The sequence below is a fragment of the Erythrolamprus reginae genome, chromosome 2 (assembly GCF_031021105.1).
Source record: "Erythrolamprus reginae isolate rEryReg1 chromosome 2, rEryReg1.hap1, whole genome shotgun sequence".
Taxonomy (NCBI): Eukaryota; Metazoa; Chordata; class Lepidosauria; order Squamata; family Dipsadidae; genus Erythrolamprus; species Erythrolamprus reginae.
In genome coordinates this window covers 301,948,254-301,974,159 of record NC_091951.1, presented here as the reverse complement: position 1 = coordinate 301,974,159, position 25,906 = coordinate 301,948,254, and the positions used below count along the sequence as shown (strand labels likewise).

Sequence of the window (25,906 nt, the reverse complement as noted above, 5' to 3'; positions counted from 1 at the left end):
ATCTACTTTGATATCAGTGGAACTTGAGAGTGGTCAATCCTCATTCGTGGTGTGACCACAGACCACAACAGGTAAGGTGGAATGCAATCCGGCCCACCAAATCAGCTTGGCAGGAGATAATTAAGTGGGGTTGACAACAGCTGAAAACATGGTGTTCAAGCCCTGAAGATTGTTTGAAATGGATTGCAATTCTCATTACAGTGATCCCTCGAGTTTCGCGATCTCGATTATTGCGAAATGCTATATCGCGAGTTTTCAACCCGGAAGTAAACTCCACCATCTGCGCATGCGTGCCCTTCCACGCATGCGTAGATGGTGGAGTTTCCCCGCCGGGCAGAGGCTTCCCTGGGTCTTCCCCCTCTTGCCCCGGTAAGACAGCGGCGGCGCGAGCAACGGCGTGGGCGGGCGGGCGGCACGCGCGCGGGAAACCCCACCTCCGCCTCCCAGCTGGGAAGCGGAGCCGACAACAGCATGGGCGGGCGGGCGACTCGCGCGAGCCTGGGGACACCCTTGCTCTGCTTCCCAGCGCGCGCGCGTTGCTGGGGAAAGCGCGCGCGCTTGGGGACACCTCACCTCCGCCTCCCAGCTGGGAAGCGGAGCCGGCAACAGCGTGGGTGGGCGGGCGACTCGCGCGAGCCTGGGGACACCCTTGCTCTGCTTCCCAGCGCGTGCGCGTTGCTGGGGAAAGCGCGCGCGCTTGGGGACACTTCACCTCCGCCTCCCAGCTGGGAAGCGGAGCCGGCAACAGCGTGGGTGGGCGGGCGACTCGCGCGAGCCTGGGGACACCCTTGCTCTGCTTCCCAGCGCGCGCGCGTTGCTGGGGAAAGCGCGCGCGCTTGGGGACACCTCACCTCCGCCTCCCAGCTGGGAAGCGGAGCCGGCAACAGCGTGGGTGGGCGGGCGACTCGCGCGAGCCTGGGGACACCCTTGCTCTGCTTCCCAGCGCGCGCGCGTTGCTGGGGAAAGCGCGCGCGCTTGGGGACACCTCACCTCCGCCTCCCAGCTGGGAAGCGGAGCCGGCAACAGCGTGGGTGGGCGGGCGACTCGCGCGAGCCTGGGGACACCCTTGCTCTGCTTCCCAGCGCGCGCGCGTTGCTGGGGAAAGCGCGCGCGCTTGGGGACACCTCACCTCCGCCTCCCAGCTGGGAAGCGGAGCCGGCAACAGCGTGGGTGGGCGGGCGACTCGCGCGAGCCTGGGGACACCCTTGCTCTGCTTCCCAGCGCGCGCGCGTTGCTGGGGAAAGCGCGCGCGCTTGGGGAAACCTCACCTCCGCCTCCCAGCTGGGAAGCGGAGCCGGCAACAGCGTGGGTGGGCGGGCGGCGGCGCGCGAGCCTGGGGACACCCTAGCTCTGCGCGCGTTGCTGGGGAAAGCCCGTGCGCGCGGGAAACCTCACCTCCGCCTCCCAGCTGGGAAGCGGAGCCGGCAACAGCGTGGGCGGGCGGGCAGCGGCGCGCGAGCCTGGGGACACCCTAGCTCTGCGCGCGTTGCTGGGGAAAGCCCGTGCGCGCGGGAAACCTCACCTCCGCCTCCCAGCTGGGAAGCGGAGCCGGCAACAGCGTGGGCGGGCGGGCAGCGGCGCGCGAGCCTGGGGACACCCTAGCTCTGCGCGCGTTGCTGGGGAAAGCCCGTGCGCGCGGGAAACCTCACCTCCGCCTCCCAGCTGGGAAGCGGAGCCGGCAACAGCGTGGGCGGGCGGGCAGCACGCGCGAGCCTGGGCGCGAGCAACGGGGTGGGCGGGCGAAGGGCGGGCGGCAGTGGAAGCAAAAACACCATCTGCGCACGTGCAGATGGTGTTTTTACTTCCGCACCGCTACTTCGCTAAAAATCGATCATCGCGTGGGTTCCTGGAACGGAACCCTCGCGATGATCGAGGGTTCACTGTACTGGAAAAAACTGTGCATTGCTTTTAAGCATATGCTTTCCACAATCTTCCAGGGCTATGGAAACTATGGTTCTTCCAATGATCTTGTATATCTACAATTATGGCACTGCATTGGTAATTTTATAAGATGTGTTGATATGTACTAAATTTTTTTTGGCAATTATTCCTTTAATTTCTAAAGATGTGCAGGAACAAACCCACATATTACAATGCTGACATTTTTGAGTTCTTAGCCCGGATGTTATCATAATTAGCAGAAAAGCAGAAAGGACAAGCAATACACTTAAAATAAATTAACTTTTTTAAAAATCAAGGAATAAGCAAATTCTGATGTCAGAGATTTAGATACAATTGTTTTTTTCACTATATCATGCCTATTGTCCTTTTCACTCTTATAGAAATCCTTACAAGAAGCAGACATATAAATATTTAAACAAGTTCTTTTCTTCTGATTGCCTTTTAATCTTGTCTACCATCAAAAACTATCACATGTTCCCCCCCGCCAAAAAAAAAGCCATTATAAGAATCCCGTTTGTTCTGCTGGTTAATCAAATTTCACATGATCCTCAAGTTCTGAATCTATATGCCAGACAGATACTGAATCTTACAAAAAAAACCCAGCCAGTTCTTATTGAAAAAGGAGAGGCTTTTGTATACTAGCTACTTTGATAAATGATTTTTAGTATTTATTTGAATCTCAATTTTGGTTTATGTAAATCATACTGGTTTTATATCTCAGATTCTTAAGGCAAGCTCAGGGCTAAAAGTAAATTATTCATCTACATCACATTTTTTCACCCATTTTTGAAATTATCAAATGAGGAAAGAAACATTTAAGTTTTTCTTTTACTTCTGATCCACCCAACAGATCAACGTTTCAACATTTGCACTGTAATCCTAAAAGTAAAACCTGTGCTTTGATTAAGACTCTAAAACTACTTTTTAAAAAATCCCCTGGGTTTAGACTTCTACAAAGGGACTGATCTGCATGAGAACAAGGCATGAGGAGACTGGAAGATTTAGTCAAGCTTGACTTTGTACAGTTTCTCTTTTCTAATACTGTCTAATTGCTGCATCTGTCCCCATCATAAAAAAGTTTATATAAACCTTTTTTATTTTTGTAAATAGAGTAGAGTCTCGGTTACCTGACATAAACGGCGGGCTGATAGTCGGGTAACCGAAATGTCGGATAATCCAGACTCTACTGTACTGCTTCCGTCCTTGTCTCTCTCTTTCTCTCTCTCTGTAGCTGCTTCCTTCCTCAGGCGTCTCTCTCTCTAGCTTGCCGGCTTCTGTCCCCGTCTCTCTCTCTCTCACACACACACTTCCATCCCCGTCTCTCTCTCTCTCTCTCTAGCTCGCTTCCCTCCTCCCAGTTTGCTTCCCCTTCGTGGCTGTCATGTTTGGGGGCATGTCTGGGAGGGGCACAGAAATGCCTACAGCCACGCCCCCAAATAGCCACAACGTTGGATAATCCAGAGTGTCAGATTAATGAAGGACGGATAACCGAGAGTCTACTGTACTTGTTTCCTACTGTAAAGAATCTTATATATTATTTTCATACATAGACACGCTGTTTTGTCTGTGGATTATTATAATGCAATGAATCTTGTTTTATCAATGTATTTTTCAGAACATTGCATGACAAAATCTGAGAGGAAAACAATTTGGTTTTGTAAGCTTATTTGAGATAAAATCATATCAATGTATGAACAAAACACATTTTTCTCCCTATATATAAAACTCTGTACCTGAATAATGTAACATTTGTGTCTCTCTGGTCTGAGAGCTTAAGGGATATACTGTTCTTAGATCGCTTATATCCAACGTAATACAGAAAGAATGGAGGGACATAAATTAAAGGATTTTGTTTTTCCAAACTCTTATTCCCATAGCCATCTTCTATTTTTCTCTTAAGACATAGCCCAATTTCTTTATAATTAACCATAACTTGTAAAAGCATGTATTAAAATAGGATGACCCAAGTGAATAATTTGGGACACAGCTGTTAATTGAAGTTTTACAAAACAATGAAAAAAATATTACCTGGAAAGAAAATAATAAAAAGCCTTCCTGATTGGTTTCAAGTAAGCCATGAGCAGCATTTGATAGGAAGTTGAGTTATTCAATGCTATTGTACTTCACAAATTATTGCTGGAGATATATATACTTAATGTGGGAGAAAACAGGATACCCTTTGTCCAATTTCAAGTCAATAAGAATGAGTAGTATCAGCATTGATGGAAAAATGAAATAAACATCCTTCTTTTTTTCCTTTATTTTTTGAATGTAGAAGCAGATGTTTAATCATTTTAGGAACTAGACAAACAAAACTAAACTGTTGTTTAATAAACAGGAAATCTATTAAGTTATGGAGATTGTTCAGTGCACTTTTTGTAGCTGCCACAAAAATTGAACACATTTTCCCAAAGTTCTGAACATATACTGTAGGAAGCAAAGAGTCTGGAATTATCTACATATCACTGAGCAAGAAAGATTCAGTGAAAAACTCTTTTTTTTAAGTTGTAAGAAAGAAAAAAGAATGTCTATTCTGAGTACAGTATTACAAGCCAAGCGTGACTGAAAATGGGAACATTCCCATAAAATAAAAAAATAATAAATACAAATATAAATCTAATAAAATAATAATAAAAATGTAATGACTAATTAAATAAACAATTCCCAGTTCTACACATCCACGTTTTTATTGATTCCTACCTATTAAAGTATTATTTCTAACTAATAACTCCTCTTCCCAATCCTATTCCATACAACCTATCCATTCTAATCCATCCTATCATACCATTTAGTTCATCCTATTCATCCAGTGTTATATATTAGTCCTTGTATTAATGAACCGCTTATGTTAAAGATTCTATGAGATTTACACATTTCAAAGGGAATCCAGGAGAAAAATATAAAAAGGTATGAAGAAAATTTGATACAAAGCTTAAGTATATTCATCTATAGATTCTATCTATTTATTTTGATTGATATGCTAAATGTACAGAGTGGGGTTTGATATGTAAACTGCATTAGGAGAAACAGCTCTACATCTCCCCTTGCATAAACTGTATTGCTTTATTACTTTATCCTTCTACATTCCTTCTATATTCGAGAACTCTAAGTACAACAATTAAACTATTAATGGTTGGGTTAAGATTAGAACATATCCCATATAAAACATAATCAACTCAAGCTTCTGGCAAGCTGTGAAATGCTATATGCAAGTAATAGGCTTCTCCCATTGAGACCTAATTTCAAGGACGTATGAGTGCAATGAATTTTAGGCTAAGATATTTGTTGTCATTTCATGAACTTGAAAACCTTCCTATCAAATTTAGCACATGTCTCAAAACTACAAAATTGGAATTACTTTGCAATTAACCTACCTGGCACTGAAATTTAGCTATAAAAAAAGTAATTTTAATTTCACCTTTTGATTGCAATTTTAATTCTTGCAATTAATCATGAACCGTGCAGTACACTGACTACCTCAATTATTTTTTATCAATAACAGACCCAGAATTATATAATAATGGTAAGCAAAAAGCTATTAGAAACAAAATGAAAATATTATGCAATTTTGCAAAGAATACTTATAATACAAGGTAGAAAGGAAGTTAGACTCTGAAAGCTGAAAAAAAGAATTAACCTACAGTAAAGCAATGCCTCCAAAGAACTAGTGAAATTTGTCAATAAAATTATCTTACAGGATATAAATTATAAAAAGAGATTACTTCAGCATACCATTATCATCAAATGTGAGCTAGCATATTAAATCCACTGTATCCATGAGGAACTTTGAATTCTGAGTAATGGATTTACTCATATAATTTTTAAGGTGCCCTTGAAAATAATCAATTAATGCAGTTTTATATTCTAAAAGGTATACCTGTCTGTTTTCCTGTATGTCTCAAATGTTTTTTTTTGTAGAGACAGCTTTCCCGAGTATCAGAATTATAACATAAATTAATAAAATAAATTAAACAGAGCAGCTGATAAAATTGCAGCATGCTTAATAAATATGGATACATTTTGAAAAGTACACAAAAGTTCAGATTTTGGCACAGACTTAATGGAGGAACAGGCTGGTTTAATGAGGCAAAATCAATGGGGTTGTGGGTAAATCAATATGGCAATCATAATTGCATAAATCTGCCTAGATCATAAATCATAAGGCATGTAAAATGGGTTGGTATTCCAGTCTTGCAATTGCAACCTCACTATTGTGAGTTTTGTGATGAGTGCTGAGATTTTTCAAGGTTTCTTTCAGGGATCAAATTCAAAATTCCCCCCTACCGGTTCTATAGACGTTGCTTGGTGGATGTGGTAGGGGAAGGATACTGCAAAATCTCCATTCCCACCTGACTCCAGGGGAAGGATACAGCAAAATCCACATTCCCTTCCACTACTGGGGAGAGGATATTGCAAAATGCCCATTCCTACCTGACTCTGGGACCAGTAGAGGTGGCATTTGCCGGTTCTCCAAACTACTCAAAATTTCTGCTACTAGTTCTCCAGAATTTGTCAGAACCTGCTGAATTTCACCACACTTTCTCCCAACAGCTCTTCCAGACATGAAAGATGGGGAAATTCTCTCTTACTTTTTTTAAAAATGGGCGGGGTTTGATCAGGGATTCCCAAGCCCAAAGCTGCAGTCAACTAATGGGCCTTGAGCCTTTTGGAACCAGGCCGCAGAAGTGGGAAGCGCACTTATGCATCCCACATGCACAAGCAGAGACAAGCTCACTCGCGCAAATGGAGCTGTGCATGTGTACTTAACTGCTGCTCATGTGGAACCATCCCTTCTCCCCTCCCCAGCCGGTCCAGAAAGACAGAAATTTAGGAAACTATGGGTTACAATGTATTTTGCAAAAGTCAAGGATTTTCTCCAGTCTTATAGCGTAGACCTGAATGCATACCAGAGACCTGAATTGCAAATGAATTTTTATAGGAAATATACTTAAAGAGTCTGTTGATTTAAGAATCAACGATATACGATTTCTTTCAGATCATAGATAATTCTTGGCATTTGAGTGGCATTTGGGGGACAAATTACTAAAAATAGATAGCTCGGTGTCAATAATGAATAAACCCAAATTTTGATTAAGTACAGTTAATCTGATTACTTCACATTTAATATTTAATATTTACCTTCTTTTAGAGTAAAATCAAACTCTGGAGATAGTTTTTCAAAGAGTAGGGCTTTTAGGTTTTCCTGGTCGGCCTATATCCATAGATTGAGTACTTCAGAAATAATGTTCTTTCAATTCGTACTATTCATATTGAATGGTCAGGCAGTGGCCAAACAACGCTCAAGCATCCAATGTAACATTTCTTTGTCATACTCTCTGCTGTGTCCTAACAATGTGCCCTTATACTGGTATTACTTTTAATTATCTCGCATCCTTGAAGCTGATCCGATTATGAAAGGTTTCCCAAAGTATGATTTTCTCTGTGTATGAGAAAGGAAACCTCTTCTGTACTACAGTCCATTTTTAAAAGCATGTCTTTCTCCTCAAATAATTGATGCAAGTAGAATCCTTGTTTTGAAAACAACTGCTTTTGATTGAAGGATTTCTAGAACAGCAGCTCTTCAAATTATTTCAAAGAAGCCTCAAGGCAGAAGTAAATACAAAAGGATTTTAAAAAGGGCTACCAAAAATAGTACTGCTAATATATTTAGTTTCATTCCCAGTCCTTCAATATTAGAATACTTCCAGCTTTGACATTTTATGGTCAAATTCCATAAATTAATAACTATTCTATTGTGTCTATATGTGCCCTGCTTTTAAAAAACTGCAATCCTTATTAAAATGTTACATGAAGATTGACTAGAAAATACTTTTATTTTATTTAGAACATCTACAGAGCAACCGAGTTGCTCAAATGGTAAAACTACGTGTGCTGGAAAGACAGCAAGGGACACTTAGCTGTTAAAGATAAATATCCTCTTTCCTCCCAAATAATGTAATAGACTCGCTTAGGCTATTAAATATGAAACTGCACTTTTATTTGTTCCTTATAGTTATGCAGTTTTATTTCAGATAGTATCTATTTGAGTTCAGGTTGCTATTCAAGGAAACAACGCATTTAGGAGGCGGTTTTAAAAATCCTTCCTATGGTCGTTTTATTTTTATTCTTTTAACTAATACAAAGAATATATGACATTAAAAAGTATCATAAAAGCCTCCGTGACTTTGCTGAATATCATGAAACTCTCTTTTAAGATTTTTAAAAAACAATGCGTAAAAGAACATTCTATATAAATGACCGTGTTTTTTTTAAAAAAAATACAAAGTAGGGTACAGCCATTAAACTGACATGGATAGAAAGTGTTTGCTACAGTTTAAGAAAACTGTGTCACTCTCTCCATCTTTTGAATAAAACTGATTAATTTACAATGGGGTACAGTATATTGATTTTAGACTAATTGATTCTAAATAAATTATTTACACCTATCATTATTATTTCTTTTTACAACCCTATATTCCCTTCATTCAGGATAGAGTTGGGGCAACAGAATGGAGTGAAATGTTTACTGGTTGGATGCCCTTCCTGATACAACAGATATCTTTTTTCTTTGTGTCCCAGAAACATCTGCCGCTAACTAAGCTTGAACTCTCAATCTTCCAAATGGGAGATGAACATCTTCACTACGAGGCCACCATGCTTCTTCCTGGGCCTATATAGCACCAATTATTATATCAACAAGGTTAGTACAAAAGAACTGTGATTATTGTCATGCCATTTGAGGAGCATAAATGCAGTAGCCTTTCAAAATTTCAGAATGTTCACATAATTAGATAGTTGGATTGGGTCATTTATGCTATTAACTCGACCCTCTGCTCAATACTGGAGTCCAAATTGCAACAGTCTAAGACAGCGTTTCCCAACCAGTGTGCTGCGGCACACTAGTGTGCCGCGAGACATGGCCAGGTGTGCCGTGAAACTCCTAGGGCAGCTCCATCTGGGCGGGGCGCTGCCGGTGCGGCTACTGCCCGATGCCACTGTTGCTGGCGCTCTCCTGCTGGGCCCCAAAGAAGGAAGGCGGGAAAAAAGGAGAGCTTCATTCTTCACACCGGCAGCAAGAGGAGGAGGGCGCCAGCAGCGGCACCAGGTAGTAGCCAGGGGATGGCGGTGGCAAGAGCTCCAGGGCGGAGGCACCAGCAGCACCCCGCCCAGCTGGAGCTTCCCTGGCGGGGGCGGCAACCAATGTCCTTTGGGGCCCGGAGAGAGGGCACTGGCACTCCAAAATGCCCCCCCTGCGCACCCTTTTCCAAGGGCGCACCCGAAGCCGCGGCCGCCCCCCATGCGCCTCTAGCCCCCTCGCGCCCCCGGCTACTCGCCGCTGCCTTTGCCGAAAGCACTTTTGTCCCGGGCTCTCAGCGAGGGGGCTGCAGGAGAGGCGGCGAAGGCGATCTCTCTCATTCTCCGGAGGCTGGCGAAAGTGATTTTCAATGTCGGGGGCGTGGGCCGGCGTGCGCTCTCCCCCTCCCCCTGCCACATTCAAAGTAAGCCGGCAGGGGGATGGGGAGAGAGAGCGCGCCGGCCCGCGCCCCCGACATTGAAAATCACCTTCGCCAGCCTCCGGAGAACGAGAGAGATCACCTTCGCCGCCTCTCCTGCAGCCCCCTCGCTGAGAGCCCGGGACAAAAGTGCTTTCGGCGAAGGCAGCGGTGAGTAGCCAGGGGCGCAAGGGGGCTAGAGGCACGTGGGGGGCGGCCGCGGCTTCGGGTGCACCCTTGGAAAAATCACTTTCGCTAGCCTCCTGAGAACAAGAGAGTGAGAGCGACAGAGCAAGATAGAAGACCCGTTGTACCTACCTGAACGGTCTTCTCGATGCACTGGAAGGAGAGTCCAACATGGGTAATGTACCAATCCTATTGGTAGAGACTGAGTTATAATTAGCATAATAATAGCTACCGCCCCCTTACTGCTCCCATGAGCCCCAGTTTTAAAAACGAAAAACAACTTTTATTAATACAACGAATTTCAAACTTCCCATCTCTGATGTCTCTGAACTTCAACTAGTCGGGTGGGTTTGGACTCTCCTTCCAGTGCATCGAGAAGACCGTTCAGGTAGGTACAATGGGTCTTCTCCACTGCATCTGGAAGGAGAGTCCAACATGGGATATACCAAAGATTTACTGCCCTTGGGAGGGAGAAGGTCTTGACTGGGACGTTGGAGATGCACACACTTTCTGTAGCACACGTCTACCAAACGCTGCCTCAGCAGACGCAAATGAGTCCAACTTGTAGTGCTTAATAAATGTCGTAGGTGCCGCCCAAGTAGCAGCTCTGCAAATGTCTTCTATTGAGGCCTGTGTCGTCCAGGCCGCCGATGTGGCCACACTCCTGATTGAATGAGCTGTTAGGCCCGGCAGGGGGTCATGACCTCCCGCTCTGTAGGCTTCCAGAATGCAGTCCTTTAGCCAACGGCTTATCAATTTAGAAGATAGTCCAAGTCCCATTCTGTGTTGCGCAAACGAAACAAAGTCTCAGACTTCCTGAATGCTGCAGTTCTCCTGATATAAATCTTTAGAGCACGTCTTACGTCAATTTTATGCCATCTTAATTCCGATGGATGGATTCCATGCGTGCAGAAGTCAGGCAATATAAGTTCCTGTTTCCTGTGGAACAAAGTGTTCACCTTGGGAATGAATGACGGATCCAGGCGGAGTACCACTCTATCTGGATAGAAGATACATAAATCTGGTCTCACAGAGAGGGCTGAAATCTCTGACACTCTGCGTGCCGAAGTAATCGCTACTAAGAAGGCTGTTTTCAAGGAGAGGAGCCTAAGCGGAATCGATCTCAGAGGCTCAAATGGTGGCTTTGTCAAGGCCTTAAGTACTATCGATAGGTCCCATGAGGGAAATCTCCGTACCGGTGGTGTATGTGAATTTGAGGCTCCACGTATAAAATCTCTGACCCACGAATGATGGGCTAGTGAACGAGACTCCGGTATCTGAACCATGGTGGAGAGTGCTGCCACCTGTCTCCTTAACGTGTTAGGAGCCAGTCCCCGGTCTATTCCTGCCTGCAGGAATTCCAACACCGTAATCACCGATGTCTCCTTGGGGTTCTTGCCCTCCTTGTCACAAAAGGTGCAAAAGGCAGCCCACGTGGCCTGGTATATCCTGGAGGTCGAGGGACGTCGAGCAGCCTGAATTGTATCGATGACCTTCTCCGGCAGATCTTGATGCTTTAATCTGTGCCTTTCAAGTGCCAGACGGTTAGTTGTAGCCACTGGGGATCCGGGTGTAGCAGGTTCCCTTGGCCGAGGGTGATGATGTTGTCTGGCATCCTCCATGGTGGAGCTACTGACAGAGCCATCAGGTCGGCGAACCACGGCCGGCGTGGCCAGTGTGGTGCCACCATCAGAACCTCTGCCCTTTCCTGGAGAATTTTCTCTATGACCCTTGGTATCAGGTTTACTGGAGGAAATGCATACAGCAGTCCTGTCGGCCAGGCTGACCGCAAGGCGTTGACCCCTTCTTTCCCCGGTTCTGGAAAACGTGAATAGAACCTTCGGGTCTGCGTATTCCGGTGGGTGGCGAACAGATCTACAGCTGGAGTCCCAAACCTGTGCGATATCTGTTGGAAGAGCGCTGGGTCCAGCCTCCATTCTGTCAGGTCTAATGTAGTCCTGCTGAGCCAGTCTGCCTGGGTGTTGTTGGTCCCGGCAATGTGCTCTGCGGATAAGGACGCTAGGTGAAGTTCGGCCCAATCGAACAGATTTGCCGTCTCGTCCATGAGGCGACGCGACCTCGTGCCTCCTTGGTGATTCAAATGGGCTCTGGTCGCCACATTGTCTGTAAGCACTAGTATGTGTTTGTTCTGGACAATAGAGCGGAAAGCCTGAAGAGCCAGAAAGACCGCTCTGAGTTCGAGGAAGTTGATGTTTATAGGTGTCAATTCCTCTGCTGACCATGTGCCCTGCGCCATGTGGGGGCCGATGTGAGCTCCCCAACCGTAAAGGCTGGCGTCTGTAGTGAGAATCATCTTGTCCTCCGTCTGAAAGGAAGAACCTCTGAGTATTGCGGGCGATGTCCACCATCTCAGGGAAACCTTGACGTGTCGTGGTATTTGTGTTCGCTGATGGGAGTGGCTCACCTTGGCCCTTTGTGCTGGCAGTAAAAACCACTGTAGGGCCCGGATGTGGTGTCTGGCCCAGGGTACAATCCCTATAGCCGAGACCAGGGTTCCCAACACCTTTGACAACAGTGACATGGAGGCCTGTCTGTGTTGGTTGAGCTCGGCTATCAAACGTTGTATATTCGCTATCCTCTCTGGGGAGAGGGAGACTGAGCCCGACAAGGTGTCTATGATCACTCCCAGGTGTAAAAGCCTGGTACTGGGGACCAATTGACTCTTTTCTAGATTGATGGTAAAGCCATGAGCTTCCAATGTCCGTATAGTTTGGTTTAAGTCCTGTCTCGCCTGCGTTGGCGACCTGGACAGTATGATGATGTCGTCCAGATACGCCATCAGTCTGATGGATTGAGAGTGCAGGTGTGCCGTCAGGGCATCCAGGAGCTTGGTAAAAGTCCATGGGGCTGACGAAAGGCCGAATGGCATGGCCTTGTATTGGCAGTGTGTTCCCTCTGAACAAAAACGGAGGTATTTCCGGTGCGATGTGTGTATGGGAACGTGCAGGTACGCCTCTTTCAGGTCGATGGACGTTAACAGATCCTGTGATCTGATTGAGGCCAAGATAGTTTGAAGCGAGTGCATGTGGAATCGCCTGTATTTTATGAAAAGGTTGAGTTGCTTTAGGTTGAGAATCAACCTGCAACCTCCTGAAGCCTTGGGAACAATGAAAATCCTTGAGTAGAATCCTTTTCCCTCCTCCTGAGGCGGTACCGGCTCGATGGCTTGAATCTCTCAGCAAATGAGCAATTTCGTTTTGTAGTTGCTGCTTGTCTTGCGGCTTTCGGACCTTTGGGCAGTGTAAAAATCGGTTGGGGGGTTGGCCTACAAACTCCAGGCGTAGACCCCCTGACACCGTAGCTTGGACCCATTGGTCTGAGGTGGTGGTGTACCAGGAGGCGTTGAAGTGCTGGATCTTCCCGCCGAGTGGCAACTGGGTGGCAGAGTCACTTAGAGCGGCGGAAGCCTCTCTGGGTGTTCCCCCGAAAGGGCCACCTCGAGCCCTGGTAGCCCCTGGGTCGGTCTTGGAATGACCCCCGGTCGCTTCTAAAGGTTTGGTTTGAGAACTGACCTTGCGTGTACGACCTTTGGCCCTGACCCGCCCCTGTGGTGCTATCCCAGCGGGGCGTTTGGCGCCTTGTATATGGCACTGATCTCCGGTCCTGCCACCTGCCTGTTCTGGGGAGGACCTTCCTCTTGACCTTGTCCTCAATGAGGACCTTGTCCAATATATCCCCAAAGAGCATAGAGCCTTGAAATGGGGCTGACGCCAGTCTCCATTTGGACTTCAAATCGGCTGGCCAGTGTCGAAGCCACAGGAGGCGGCGTGCTGCAAGTGTGGTAGCCATGCCTCTGCTGGAAAATTTAGCCGCGTGCAATGTGGCATCTGTGGAAAATTCCGCCGCAGCTCGTAGTTTAGCCAGGTTCTGACGTAGCCTTCCATCCTCCTCTCCCTGTATCCACCGGAGAGAAGCTCTATTGATAAAGGATGCAGCCGCTGCTGCTCGAAATCCCCAGCTCGCCATCTGGTGTGCCTTTTTTAGGAGTATCTCCGCCTTCCGGTCCTCTGGTTTCAAGCTTTCCCCTGTTTCAGAGGGCACCAGGGCGCTGGAGACCAAGGTCACGACCGGTTGGTCTATGGGTGGAAACTCGAGGAGTTTCTCCACCTCCTCGTCGAACGTGTAGAAGCGACGTTCCAGATTGGATGGACCTTGAGCCGCAGCTGGGTATTGCCAAGGGCGCTTGGCTCCCTGCAGGAAAATATTTGATGCCGGGAAATGTTCTGACTTGGGCTGGGGTTCCTGAAGCAAGGCATCTGGGGTCTTGTCTGCATCTTCTGTTGTCTTAGTTGTACCTGGTAGGTTCATCACCTGTTTAGCCTTAAACAACAGAGTCCTGAACAGTGTTGGCTTAAACAGGCCTACCGGTTGAGGTTGCTCGGGAGTTGTTTCGTCCTCAGAGAGGTCATACTCCCTGTCGCTGTCCTCTCCCATAAGTGGCTCCTCTGATAAGGAACCCAGGCCCGAGGGGAGCGGTGCTGACCAGATCTGCCCAGTTATTGCTTGAGAAGGTTGCTGGCCATATTTATTGGCCCCAGACACCATGCCTTGAGAATAAACGTTGGCAATAAGATCCTGCAAGTCAGGTGGCATATCCTGCCAGGTGCTTGTCTGTGCCCTCAGTCCAGCCGCTGTGGGCGTGAACGTGGCAGCTGGGCCCTGGGAACTTCTTCTAGCATAGCTAGCTGACTCAAGTCTACTCCATGAAGGGCCTGGAGAGGACATGGTGCGTGGTAACACCGGTGAATGTCTGTCAGGTGACCAGTCCTCCTCAGAAAACCCAAAGGCCGGCATGGTGACTGGGTCAGGTGTTGAAACCTGCCTCTGGCCCAGTGGCACTGTGGAGGGGGAGGCCTGTAGAGCCGCCTCCAGTTTCTTTTCTAAGGCCTTAATCCGTTTTTCGGCCTCCTTCATAGCTGAGGCCGAGGCTGGGGACTGTGAAGTCTTAGACTTCTCCTTGGCCTTCCCTTTAGGCTTTTCCTTGGCCCCAGTGGGGGAGGCAGCCTTCTCGAGCCCCGTACTCCATAGTACTCACAGTATTCGAGTCGACTGAGGAACCGTCAGCGTTTTGGCCCTGTAGTCTCGTTGCTCAGCAATTTTTTGGCTCTGAATCAGCAAAAGATGGCCACCGTCTCCTTTGGCCAATCGCGCCTGCGCACTGAGGCTTGCAGCCTCTTCGCGCCTACCAGCTGCAGGAAGGACTTCCTGTTGGCGCCGTTTGGGTTGCGCAAGTAGCAACCAACATGGTGGCCCCAATGCCGTTCGTGGCTTTTTTGCCCCTGTGGCGGGCGGGAGGGCGCTGCGGTTTTCAGCCCCCATTGCAGCTCCTGACAGCTCCCGCTGCATTGCCAGCGGCGCGCTCGCGGCTTCACTGGCCTCGCCGGGGTTTCCGGCAATCCCAGCGTCTTTTTCTCGCCCTGCGGCTTCCTAGCCGGTGGTGGCTGTGGCAGCGGCTTGTTCGGCGGCTGCCGAACAGCTGAGAGGCGTGGCTCCGTTCCTTGTCCAGAGCCCTGCGACAGCGTCCTCAAGCTTCCCAGTGGAGGGGGCGGACCCCTCCACCTTCAGCTGACAGCCCTGGTCTGGCCACCGAGGTCAGGGACCCCAGGCTGGGTGCTCCTCTACGGGGTGTTCCCACGGAGGGAATACAAAACCCCTGAGGAGGATTGGTGGGGGTGCTGCCCGCGGAGGGCAGAAAACCCCTTTCCTCTGTTCTTCCATCATCTGCGATCCTTCCAATCTGAAAGACAAAGAACAGGATTAAACAGGTCAACAACAATCAACTTATTTTTATTTACAAATTAATTCTAAATATTTAACTCCTAAGAGCAAAACTCAGTATGTCTCTACTCTTGGACTGAGTTTTTAAAACTGGGGCTCATGGGAGCAGTAAGGGGGCGGTAGCTATTATTATGCTAATTATAACTCAGTCTCTACCAATAGGATTGGTACATTACCCATGTTGGACTCTCCTTCCAGATGCAGTGGAGAAAGTGAGAAAGAGAGAGAGAGACAAAGAGGGGGTAGAGAAAGAGATAGCAAGAGAGAGAGAATGAGACAGAGAAAGTGTGTGAGAGAAAACAAGAGAAAGAGAGAGAGAAAGGGGGGAGAGAAAGAGATAGCAAGAGGGAGAACGAGAGAAAGAAAACAAGAGAGAAAAAGAGAGAAAGCAAGAGAGAGAGAAAGAAAACAAGAGAGGGAAAGTGAGAAAAAGAGAGAGGAGCAAGAGGGGGAGAGATAGAGAAAGAGGGGGAGAGATAAAGAGAGAGAAAGAAAGATGAGAGAGGAAGGAAGAGAGTGAGAGAGAGGAAGAAAGCAAGAGAGAAAGAAAGAGAAAGAAAGATGAGTGAGGAAGAGAGTGAGAGAGAAAAAAAAGCAAGAGAGAGATAGCAAGAGAGACAGAGAGAGAGAGAGAGAGCAAGGGAGAGAGAAAGACATAGAGGGAGGGAAGGAGGGAGAGAGAGAGCAAAGGAGAGAGGAAGAAAGAAAGAGGGATGGAGAGAGAGAAAGAAGGGAAGGAAGAGAATGAGGGAGGGAGAAATAGAGCGAAAGGGAGGGAGAGATTTTTTTTGTCCAAACTTTTCTTTAGCACCCCCCCCGGGTTCAATGTTCCCCAGGATTTTGAAAATATGAATAATGTGCCGCGGCTCAAAAAAGGTTGGGAAACACTGGTCTAAGATATATCTACCTTATCTATCTAGCTTAAAGACATCAGTTGTTAGAAAACTGTACCACCTCCCCAGATAAATTGATCCTACATTAACAGAAAAAAAAAGACTATTCAGCCAAACTCTTAATGAGTAGGCCATTATCCCATGTTTCCCCATACAGAAGATGGAAAGAAACTGTTATTTATTAACACAGCAGCAGCAAAGGAATGACCTATCAATTCAAACAACATTGACCATTTTTCGTGGTTCAAATATTGTCCTCTCATCATAGGTGCCATTTGGTTTTGAGTTAGCTCAAGCACTGATGTTCGGATATGTAGCTTATGACTTAGTGTGTGGTTTTAACCAAGTCAATTATGATTTTTTCCCTCGTAATTGCATTGGCATCCTTAAATTAATCTTAGTGAAATATATGAACATAGTCTTTATTTCTTCAAAGTTTGGATTATTCTTTTATATATATATAGGCAGCACTGCAGACCAATTGTTTATGCCAACTATTTCCAGGAGCTAATAAAATGATCCATCTACTCATTTCCACTCTTTCTACTTCTCCTAACTAGGAATCTTTAGAACAAGTTGCAGTATTTTATATTTTCTTTCATTATCTTACTTTTATAAAGTTTGAGAATTCCTAGGCTGGTGGATGAGGTGCAGAATAGCTTCAGCTGCTCTCAAATCACCTAGGGCAGGATTGATGATAATGTTGTCAAAGAGTTTAAAAATAACTTTGCAGCAGCCTAGAAACTGCAATTTAGGTATTTTAATTGGGAGAAGAGAAATGAGTAGCAGCTTTCCAGAAAATTCAATCTCTTGTTTACCCAGGAATGAGTGGTATGCAATGTGGATAGATCTATATAACTCAAATGGACCATTCATTTATTTCTAATTATTTGGATTGTGGGTAGATGGAGAATTAATTTCTCTGCATACATTATTTTTGGTTGCAAAGTAAGACAGATTTTTAGACTAGATTTGGAATTTTATCCAACTATCAAGTTATTTTTATTATTATCCCAAAATTGTTTATTATTATCCCAAAATTGTAGTAAATATACTACTGTCACTTCTAAAAGTAACACTTGTAAGTTAGACATATTTGGGGTCAACCACAGATTATTTACATATTCTTCACAGATTATATACACCAAATACTAAGGGTAAACAGAAGAACAATTATTAGAATATGCTTGCAACTTTTAAACCTATACAACAATTCACTGCAATTTATGGAGAGTTAAAGGGTGGAAGGGTCATGGGCCAGCTTGCAAGGTCTGTACTGAGTACCAACCACTGTTCAAGACATTCATGTAAGGATCTGAAAAAGGCCAGTACAACTGTTATTGAATATCCCTTGAAAGCATTTTGTGATCTGAAAACCTGTTCAAATAGGCTTCACAAATTGAAAAATGTTGCTATGCGAAGATTTTTAATTGGAGCAAATATAGGATGGTGAATCAGAGGTCCTGTGTGTAGTATAAATCCAATCCAGAGTGTCAATCTCTGCAAACAATTCAGAATAGTCAAAATTCATTAATCAAGAATTTGTCCAAGACTGGTTTCAAGGAAGACAGCAGCCTAAACCATATTTCAGATGTCTCAGTGTTTGAGCTCAAACAAAGGTTTGAGCTTCCGAAGATTTCCGTTTCAGAAACTCTTGCACTCCCTCCACTCAAGCACAGTTAATGGTATTTAGTTTGAATTATGGTTCCTGGGCTACTTGCAACTAACAGTCTACTTAAAATAACAAATTCTGAATAGATTAATATTCCCAAAGCGCACTTCTCAACAATCTGTGGCACTTAATTTGGAAGCAGATGCCCTCTTACATCTTTGTTCTTTTTCCAGAGACTGAATTTAGGACTGTGGCAGTGAAAGCAATTCTGCTAAGACCTCAAGCAGAAAACTCTAAGAGGACCACAAATGGGTATTTGAGTTGTAGATTCATACTTGTGTAAAGCATTAGTCTGTTACTAGTCAGCTTCATTTTGAATTCAACATAACCATTTTGGTTGGTTGGTTTGTTTTTATCTTGTGTGGGTGTTCTATTCAACTATTGATAAATAATTTTTCTAATAGGGAACATCACTGTGCCTTTTCACAGCTTCCATGCTCTTTTAAAAGACAAGATCTCAGTTGGGTACATATATGTCTTTACTCCTATTACCTGTAGGACTAGCAATGATTTTTCACTTCCTGTTGTATTCTTTTCATGCCTGTCCTAAATCTGAAGCATATCCTAATTTGTCATAAATCGTTTATTAGACGATAGCTGACAGGTTCTTGCTTCTTGTGAGCAATGGATTTTAAAGCTTACAACAATATTACTGTTTAGAAAAGGAAATTATTCCTTTGAGATACTGCAATAAACTATACAATCAGCTTCAGTTTACATTGGACCTGATTCATATTAGTTAGAAAAAAGCACTGGATTTGCTCTACTCTTATATTCTACGGAGGGGACTCCAACCAGTATCAAACTCATATCCACAGCCAGCACACAGATTTTTTTATACCAACATTATAACTGATAATTTACATAAATTATAATTCAGAGTTATAAAGATTCACAATTCAACACAGATTCTGGGTGGCACATGATTAAAGGAAATACAGTATTTAAAAACAACCAAAATAATTAATCTGAAATGATTCCATCAACAAGAAGTGCCGCAGTCTCCAACGTTTTAAGGCAAAACCAGAAATGTACAACAGAGCAATGCAAAGACTGTCTACAACCTGGGAAAACCTATTTCCAAAAGGAACAGATGCATCTTAAAAAGCATTTAATCTCACTAAACAAATTGATTTATATGATCCTTAATGCCTTTCCCATGGCAGTTACTACCCTAGGTGAAGTTCCTTGTAAAGTTAATTCCAAAAAAATAACTGATATGTCAGTTTTGCCTCCAAACGCTGGGATACGTTTAGGCAACTGTCTGTTCAACTTGTGCCAAATTTTTATTTTCAATATTTATGTTATTGATAGTTTAAATATGGCATTTAAGTTGATTTTACTATTGATATTCTTTTAATTCTTATTTGAGAATTGGCCCCAGTTTGGAATAAGATAGCTGACTAGATAAATGTTTTGAATAAATATAAAATTTCCTTGATATTTGTTCCATTGGAGAAATATAGTGTGTGGTTTCTCAAAGCCTTGCTTCCTCATAGTAGAAAACATATACAATGGTACCTTTAGTTACGAACTTAATTTGTTCCATGACCAGGTTCTTAAGTAGAAAGGTTTGTAAGAAGAAGAAATGTTTCCCATAGGAATCAATGTAAAAGCAAATAATGCGTGCAATTAGGGAAACCACAGGGAGGGTGGAGGCCCTGTTTCCTCCCAGGAGATTCTTAGAGAGGGCTCATGGAGGCTTCTCGCCACCTTTTTCAGCCAGGAGATTCCTAAAGAAGCCCCACAGAGGCTTCTCCCCGCCTTTTCCGACCCTGTTTCCTCCCAGGAGATTCCTAAAAAGGCCCCACGGAGGCCTGTCCTTGCCTTTTCCGATTACAGTTTCAGAGACTTAGGTTTGTAAGTGGAAAATGGTTCTTGAGAAGAGGCAAACAAATCTTGAATACCCAGTTCTTATCTAGAAAAGTTTGTAAGTAGAGGCATTCTTAGGTAGAGGTACTGTACCACTGTATTTGGAAAACAACAGAACACGTAGGAGAGAGACAACAATTTCAGAACATGCAATATTGGCTGAAGCAACATGGCAGAGCATGCAGTATTGGCTCTGGCTGTCTCTGCTACAAGTCAAATGGGGATGGGGAGGGGGAGTGGACCAGCCATACCTGATGAAGCCATGCCACATGCTTTTGAATGTGAATTTTATTATAAAGTGGAGAAACAAGTGAATTGGCCCCAATGCTTGCCTTCGAATGGACGAAACAGATGGGAAGTGCTTGCTCTAAAACATGTCTTTATCAGAAACATAATCCACTATGAGTTGAATGGAATTATCTCAACCTTTTAGAGCCACTCTTTCTCTCTAGCAGAAATTTTAGTTATGAGTTTCATTGTGCCAAGGACAGGCCAGTCTTTTCCAGACACTTACCCTCTGACAGCATGAATAAGTCTCAGTGATGGATAGGCAGTTCGCACTTTCAATTTATTCTTAAGGATTAATGCATTAACCCACTCCACATGCTTCTCTCCGCCTTTGACCATGAAAGCAGGGATCCAAAGGACACTGTCATTCAGCATAGATAGTCTATGCACAAATTTTTCTCTGTCACTCTCATTCCGAAAGCCTCCAAATGCTCTTTGTACAACTGATGGGTTCATGGTAATAAAATCTGATTTAGTTCCCACGTCTGCAGCAAACTCCACCACAGGAGCTAGATTGCACCTGAAGAGGAAGAGATTAATGGAAAAATAACAAAAAAAGTGAAACATTAACTCAGGTAAAAACATGCATGAAATAAAAGCTGAAAATGAAAAATGCAAGGCTATTTTCATATTTGAGTAAAAATCCTGGGGTAGCTCACAGCTTTAAATTAACCCTGTGCTGAATAAGGCACTGTTTCTCGTCATCTTAAGAATTTAGGTGGACTCTAGAAGCAATTTCAATTTTGCTGACACCAACGGATACAATTTACTTAACTGTGGACTTAAATTCTACTTATTTACTGGGTAAAAGTAACACTGATATAAAGGACATTTATAAGTAAGAGAAAGTTTTATTGTGCATGAAATGCAGGCATCAAATCAAAAGTATCTACAATATTTTCAGCTGTCATACAGTGGTATGCCAGAAATCATATTCCAACGAGAGGCAAACATGAGATAAATTTAGATGAATAAACATTTAATACAATTAATGGGTTTACAGTGATCCCTCGATTTGCGCGTTCTCGATTAGCGCGAAACGCTGCAACGCGGTTTTTCAAAAAATATTAATTAAAAAATAAGTCCGCGTTTTTTTTTCCTACACCACGGTTTTTCCCGCCCGATGACGTCATACTGATTGCTGATTGGCCAAAATCTCGACCAATCGTTGCAAACGCAAAAAAAAGCTTACAGTTTAAGTGCTTTTTGAGAAAGGAGGGAGAGAAGGGAGGGAGAGAAGGGAAGGAGGGAAGGAGGGAGGGAAGGAGGGAGGGAGAGAAGTGAAGGAGGGAAGGAAGGAGGGAGGGAGAGAAGGGAAGGAGGGAGGGTTGCCATTGCCATTGCCGCCAGCGCTGCCCCAAGAAAGCCGGTGAGAGGAAGGAAGGAGGGAAGGAGGGAGGGAGAGGAGGGAAGGAGGGAAGGAGGGAGGGTTGCCATTGCCATTGCCGCCAGCGCTGCCCTGTGGGTAGCGGCGAGGAGCCCGGAAAAATTACCATTGCATTGCCAGCCTCCGAACTTGCGTCGCTCCACCTTCTGCGCATGTGCGGCCATGGAACAAAGGGCGCGCATGCGCAGATGGTGTTTTTACTTCCGCATCCAGTATAACGCGGAAATCGGTTAGCGCGGGAGGTCTTGGAACGTAACCCCCGCGCTAACCGAGGGATCACTGTATTTCTCTTCTGTAAACTATAACTTGGTGTAAATTATTGGATATGCGTCAAGGGCTGTACCAAAACTTTTGAGGCTTATAAGCCACAGAAGTTTGTGGTCCTGCAGCCTTGTACAAATGGTGCTTTTGTATCAACTAAGTGCTCCTAGAAATACATATGCATATGCAATATACAATTAATTTCAGGATCAATATGAACCTGAATTAGAATCCGCAAGATGAGCACTTTGTGTCTGGATTTTCAGAGACTAATGAATTCAGTTTAGATACGGAACTATGAAAAAATATAGTTACTCTCATAATTTATCAGTATTAACTACTTAACTGATCATGGTCCAATATCAAATATTACATAAACCCTAGAATTATGGCAATTATGTATATGGCAGTTTCTTTTCTTTTTAATCATCATACTACATTTGTTAGCATGAGGAAGAACATGGATTAATAGCCTTGAAGCAATCTGCAACAATACCATCTTCACAGTAAATTTTTAAATAAGCTTTTGATCTTCAGGTTGCTCTATGCAGAAGAATTTGAACACCACCACCACAGTTCTAGGTGGCCAAGATCTCTTGCTTCTGCTTCCTATGATATTATCTTGGCTGGAAAACTGTTATTGAGTGTGTATGATTTATCATAAAAGATTAGCTCATTCTGGTTAGTTATTCCTTTTAAAAGGAAACAACCAGTATATTTTTACTATTAGATGAAATAATGCAGTCTAGACTGTAAAAGGGAAATAAAATCTTTATAAGAAACTACGTAAGAAAGGTGTAAAGGTTTTTGGCAAGAAGTTCTAACAAAATCTATACTTCTGAACATTTGATATTTAAGTTGAAAATGCACATTGAATTCTTATGGTGGCTAGTCAGCTACCCCCCATTAGGAGACTATCTAATCCAGGGATCCCCAAACTCCGGGCTGAGCCTCACTACAATGAATGGGCCATGCAAGAGGCAGGTGAGCTTAGGTGCAAAGCTCTATCTTTGTCAGCAGCTGGTGAGTGCACTTGTGTGCAAGACTACATTTATGCAAGCAGCGGCCTCACACACAAAGCTGCATTTGGGTGAGCGACAGGCAGGTGTGCCCACAGTGTGCACAAATTGAGCTAGGTGGGCTTGCCTGCACATGATGGCTGCTGCTCAAACAGAACCATCCCCTCTCCCCCTCTGCCACTGCGCCAAGCCAGAAAGATTGGGGACCACTGATCTAATCATTAAGAGACTAGCTAATGTATTTATTTTATTTATTTTGTCCAATACACAATACATATTGAAGAGAATAGACATGAAGTATTATACTGTATATAAAGAGAAGATATAAAAATAGAGAAGATATACAAGGAAGAAAAGATATATGATATATGAGATAAGGAGAGACAATTGGACAGGGGACGAAAGGCAGGCTAGTGCACTTATGTACGCCCTTTACTGACCTCTTAGGAACCTGGAGAGGTCAATCATGGATAGTCTAAGGAAGAAATGTTGGGGATTAGGGGTTGACACTACTGAGTCCGGTAATGAGTTCCACACTTCGACAACTCGATTGCTAAAGTCATATTTTTTACAGTCAAGCTTGGAGCGATTAATATTAAGTTTGAATTTGTTGAGTGCTCTTGTGTTGTTGCGGTTGAAGCTGAAGTAGTAATTGACAGGCAGGATGCTGCAGCATATTATTTTGTGGGCAATACTTAGATCGTGTTTTAGGCGTCGTAGTTCTAAGCTTTAATGTTCCCTCATATTTATAAGCTCTTTGTTCATACATCTGACCATTCTTATAAGAGGAGTTAAACAAACATGTGTGGAATATGACAATGAAGGTAACAGCTGATGGGGCTAGATTCTTCCATTTACAATCTTATGGTCTCTAGCCATCAAATAAAATAATAATAATATTTTTCTGAATGTTGGGCTTTTCTAAAAAAAACTTCCACAATTATTTGACAGTAAGTGATCCATCTCCATGCTTTATGGAAACATTTATAATCTGACTGGAATTATAACCTCATGCACAACCGCTTCATATAAAGAAAAGCACTAAGTAGATAACGCCTTTTACAATCTTCCCCTTTTCAAATAAGAAACAGTGCAAGACCTTTGGGGTGTGTGAGTGAACATACTTTAATTAGACCCCACCAATACGTTCCCAGACTGATGTAAATTTCTTGTGGCTATAGAAATTGCACTAACATTTATTTTAGACAGGGTATCATTATATTGTTTAAAGATCACAACTTTAAACAAAATCTTTAAACAGAATTATACCCAACTTGACATCTAACATAAATAAATAAGAACTCATATTTTTAAAGTTTATTTTGTGGTTAAGGCATTGGCTAGAAAGCAGAATATTGTAAGCATAAATCCTGTCTTATCCAGGAGAACCAGCTGGGTGACTTTGGGCCAGTCAATCTCTCAGCTCTACCTACCTTCCAAGTTTGTTATTGAAGGAAAAAATAGGAGGAGGAGGATATGTTTGCCACCTTGAGTTAATTGTAAAAATTATAAAGGTGTTGTATAAACAAACAAACAAACAAATACATGTTTGTTTGTTTATTTATTTATTTATTAGATTTGTATGCCGCCCCCTCCGCAGACTCGGGGCGGCTCACAACAATAATCTAATAATCTAAAAATCACTAAAAACCTCTTATTAAAAGCAAACATACACACAAACATACCATGCATAAACTGTATAGGCCTAGGGCAGATGTCTCAATTCCCCCAAGCCTGACGGCAGAGGTGGGTTTTAAGGAGTTTACAAAAGGCAAGGAGGATGGGGGCACTTCTAATCTCCGAGGGGAGCTGGTTCCAGAGGGTCGGGTCTGGCACAGAGAAGGCTCTTCCCCTGGGTCCCGCCGAACGACATTGTTTAGTCGACGGGACTCGGAGAAGGCCAACTCTGTGGGACCTAACCGGTCGCTGGGATTCGTGCGGCAGAAGGAGGTCCTGGAGATATTCTGGTCCGATGCCATGAAGGGCTCTATAGGTCATAACGAACACTTTGAATTGTGACCGGAAACTGATCGGCAACCAATGCAGACTGTGGAGTGTTGATGTAACATGGGCATACCTAGGGAAGCCCATGATTGCTCTCGCAGCTGCATTCTGCACGATCTGAAGTTTCTGAACATTCTTCAGAGGTAGCCCATGTAGAGAGCATTACAGTAGTCAAATATAAATATTTAAATATTAAAAGTGTGGCAACCAATAAGACAGAACAAGTACTGTTTTAGTATTATTATTTTTTATTTATTTTACATTTGGCAAAAGTAATGAATATCTTATTTGGAAGGCGGCTAAGATGGAAATACTCTGAAATATTTTTAACACTCATAGTGATGATTCTATCTCTTTTTCAAAGGTACATTTGTTTCTGCTGTTTTATACACAAAATGCCAGGTGTCTTTTGATTCTGGTAGAATAGAAATAAATATCTAAAATAAGCAACCAGAATTTGGCATGCTCTGTATTGAAAAAATAATTACTTGCATTGTATTAAAAAATTATCAGGGCAGATGGAGTAGAAAAGGAAGTTGGAAAGAGAGAGAAATGTGAGGGGATAGGGAAGAGGCAGTGAACTAAATAAAAAGAGAGAAAGAAAAGAAGACAAAGCAGTATATAGAAAATAAGTGAAATATTGAAGACTGTGAAAATGTAAATTATCACTAGGTAAATAAGCCTGTATTTCTAAAGGGAAACATTTTGGAATTGTACCCTATGCTGTTTTATATGGTATATTATTGTGATATGAAGTTTAAATTGCTCATAAAAAAACTGTAAATAAAAAAAACAAATCATTAACATCTCATGCCCAGAAACCAGTAAGGAAAAAGTTAACGTCTCTGGATGTTGGTATATGCATGGAATGATTGTGTTGCATGGTTTTAATGTTGGGGTTTTAAATGTTTTTTAATATTTGTTATGCTGTGTTATTTTGTTGTGAGCTGCTCCGAGTCCACGGAGAGGGGCGGCATACAACTCTAATAAATAAAAATAAAAATAAATAAATAAATATGTTTGTGTGTATACATACATAAATTAAATAATCATGTGCAACAAGTCATTGTTGAATCTTAGTTACTACTTAGATTTCCTCCATGATGATCTGACCCTAACCCTAACCTTAT

At 43.6% G+C, this 25,906-nt stretch overlaps 1 protein-coding gene across 1 annotated transcript in view; it reads right to left on the bottom strand.

The window, feature by feature from the left end:
- The window catches only part of ST8SIA4 (ST8 alpha-N-acetyl-neuraminide alpha-2,8-sialyltransferase 4), a 103,960-nt gene that overhangs the window by 26,792 nt on the left and 51,262 nt on the right, over window positions 1-25,906 (bottom strand). Inside the window, exon 4 of the mRNA XM_070742978.1 lies at window positions 20,332-20,625. Within this exon, the coding sequence (XP_070599079.1) occupies window positions 20,332-20,625 (294 nt within the window). The remainder of the gene's footprint in view (window positions 1-20,331; window positions 20,626-25,906) is intronic.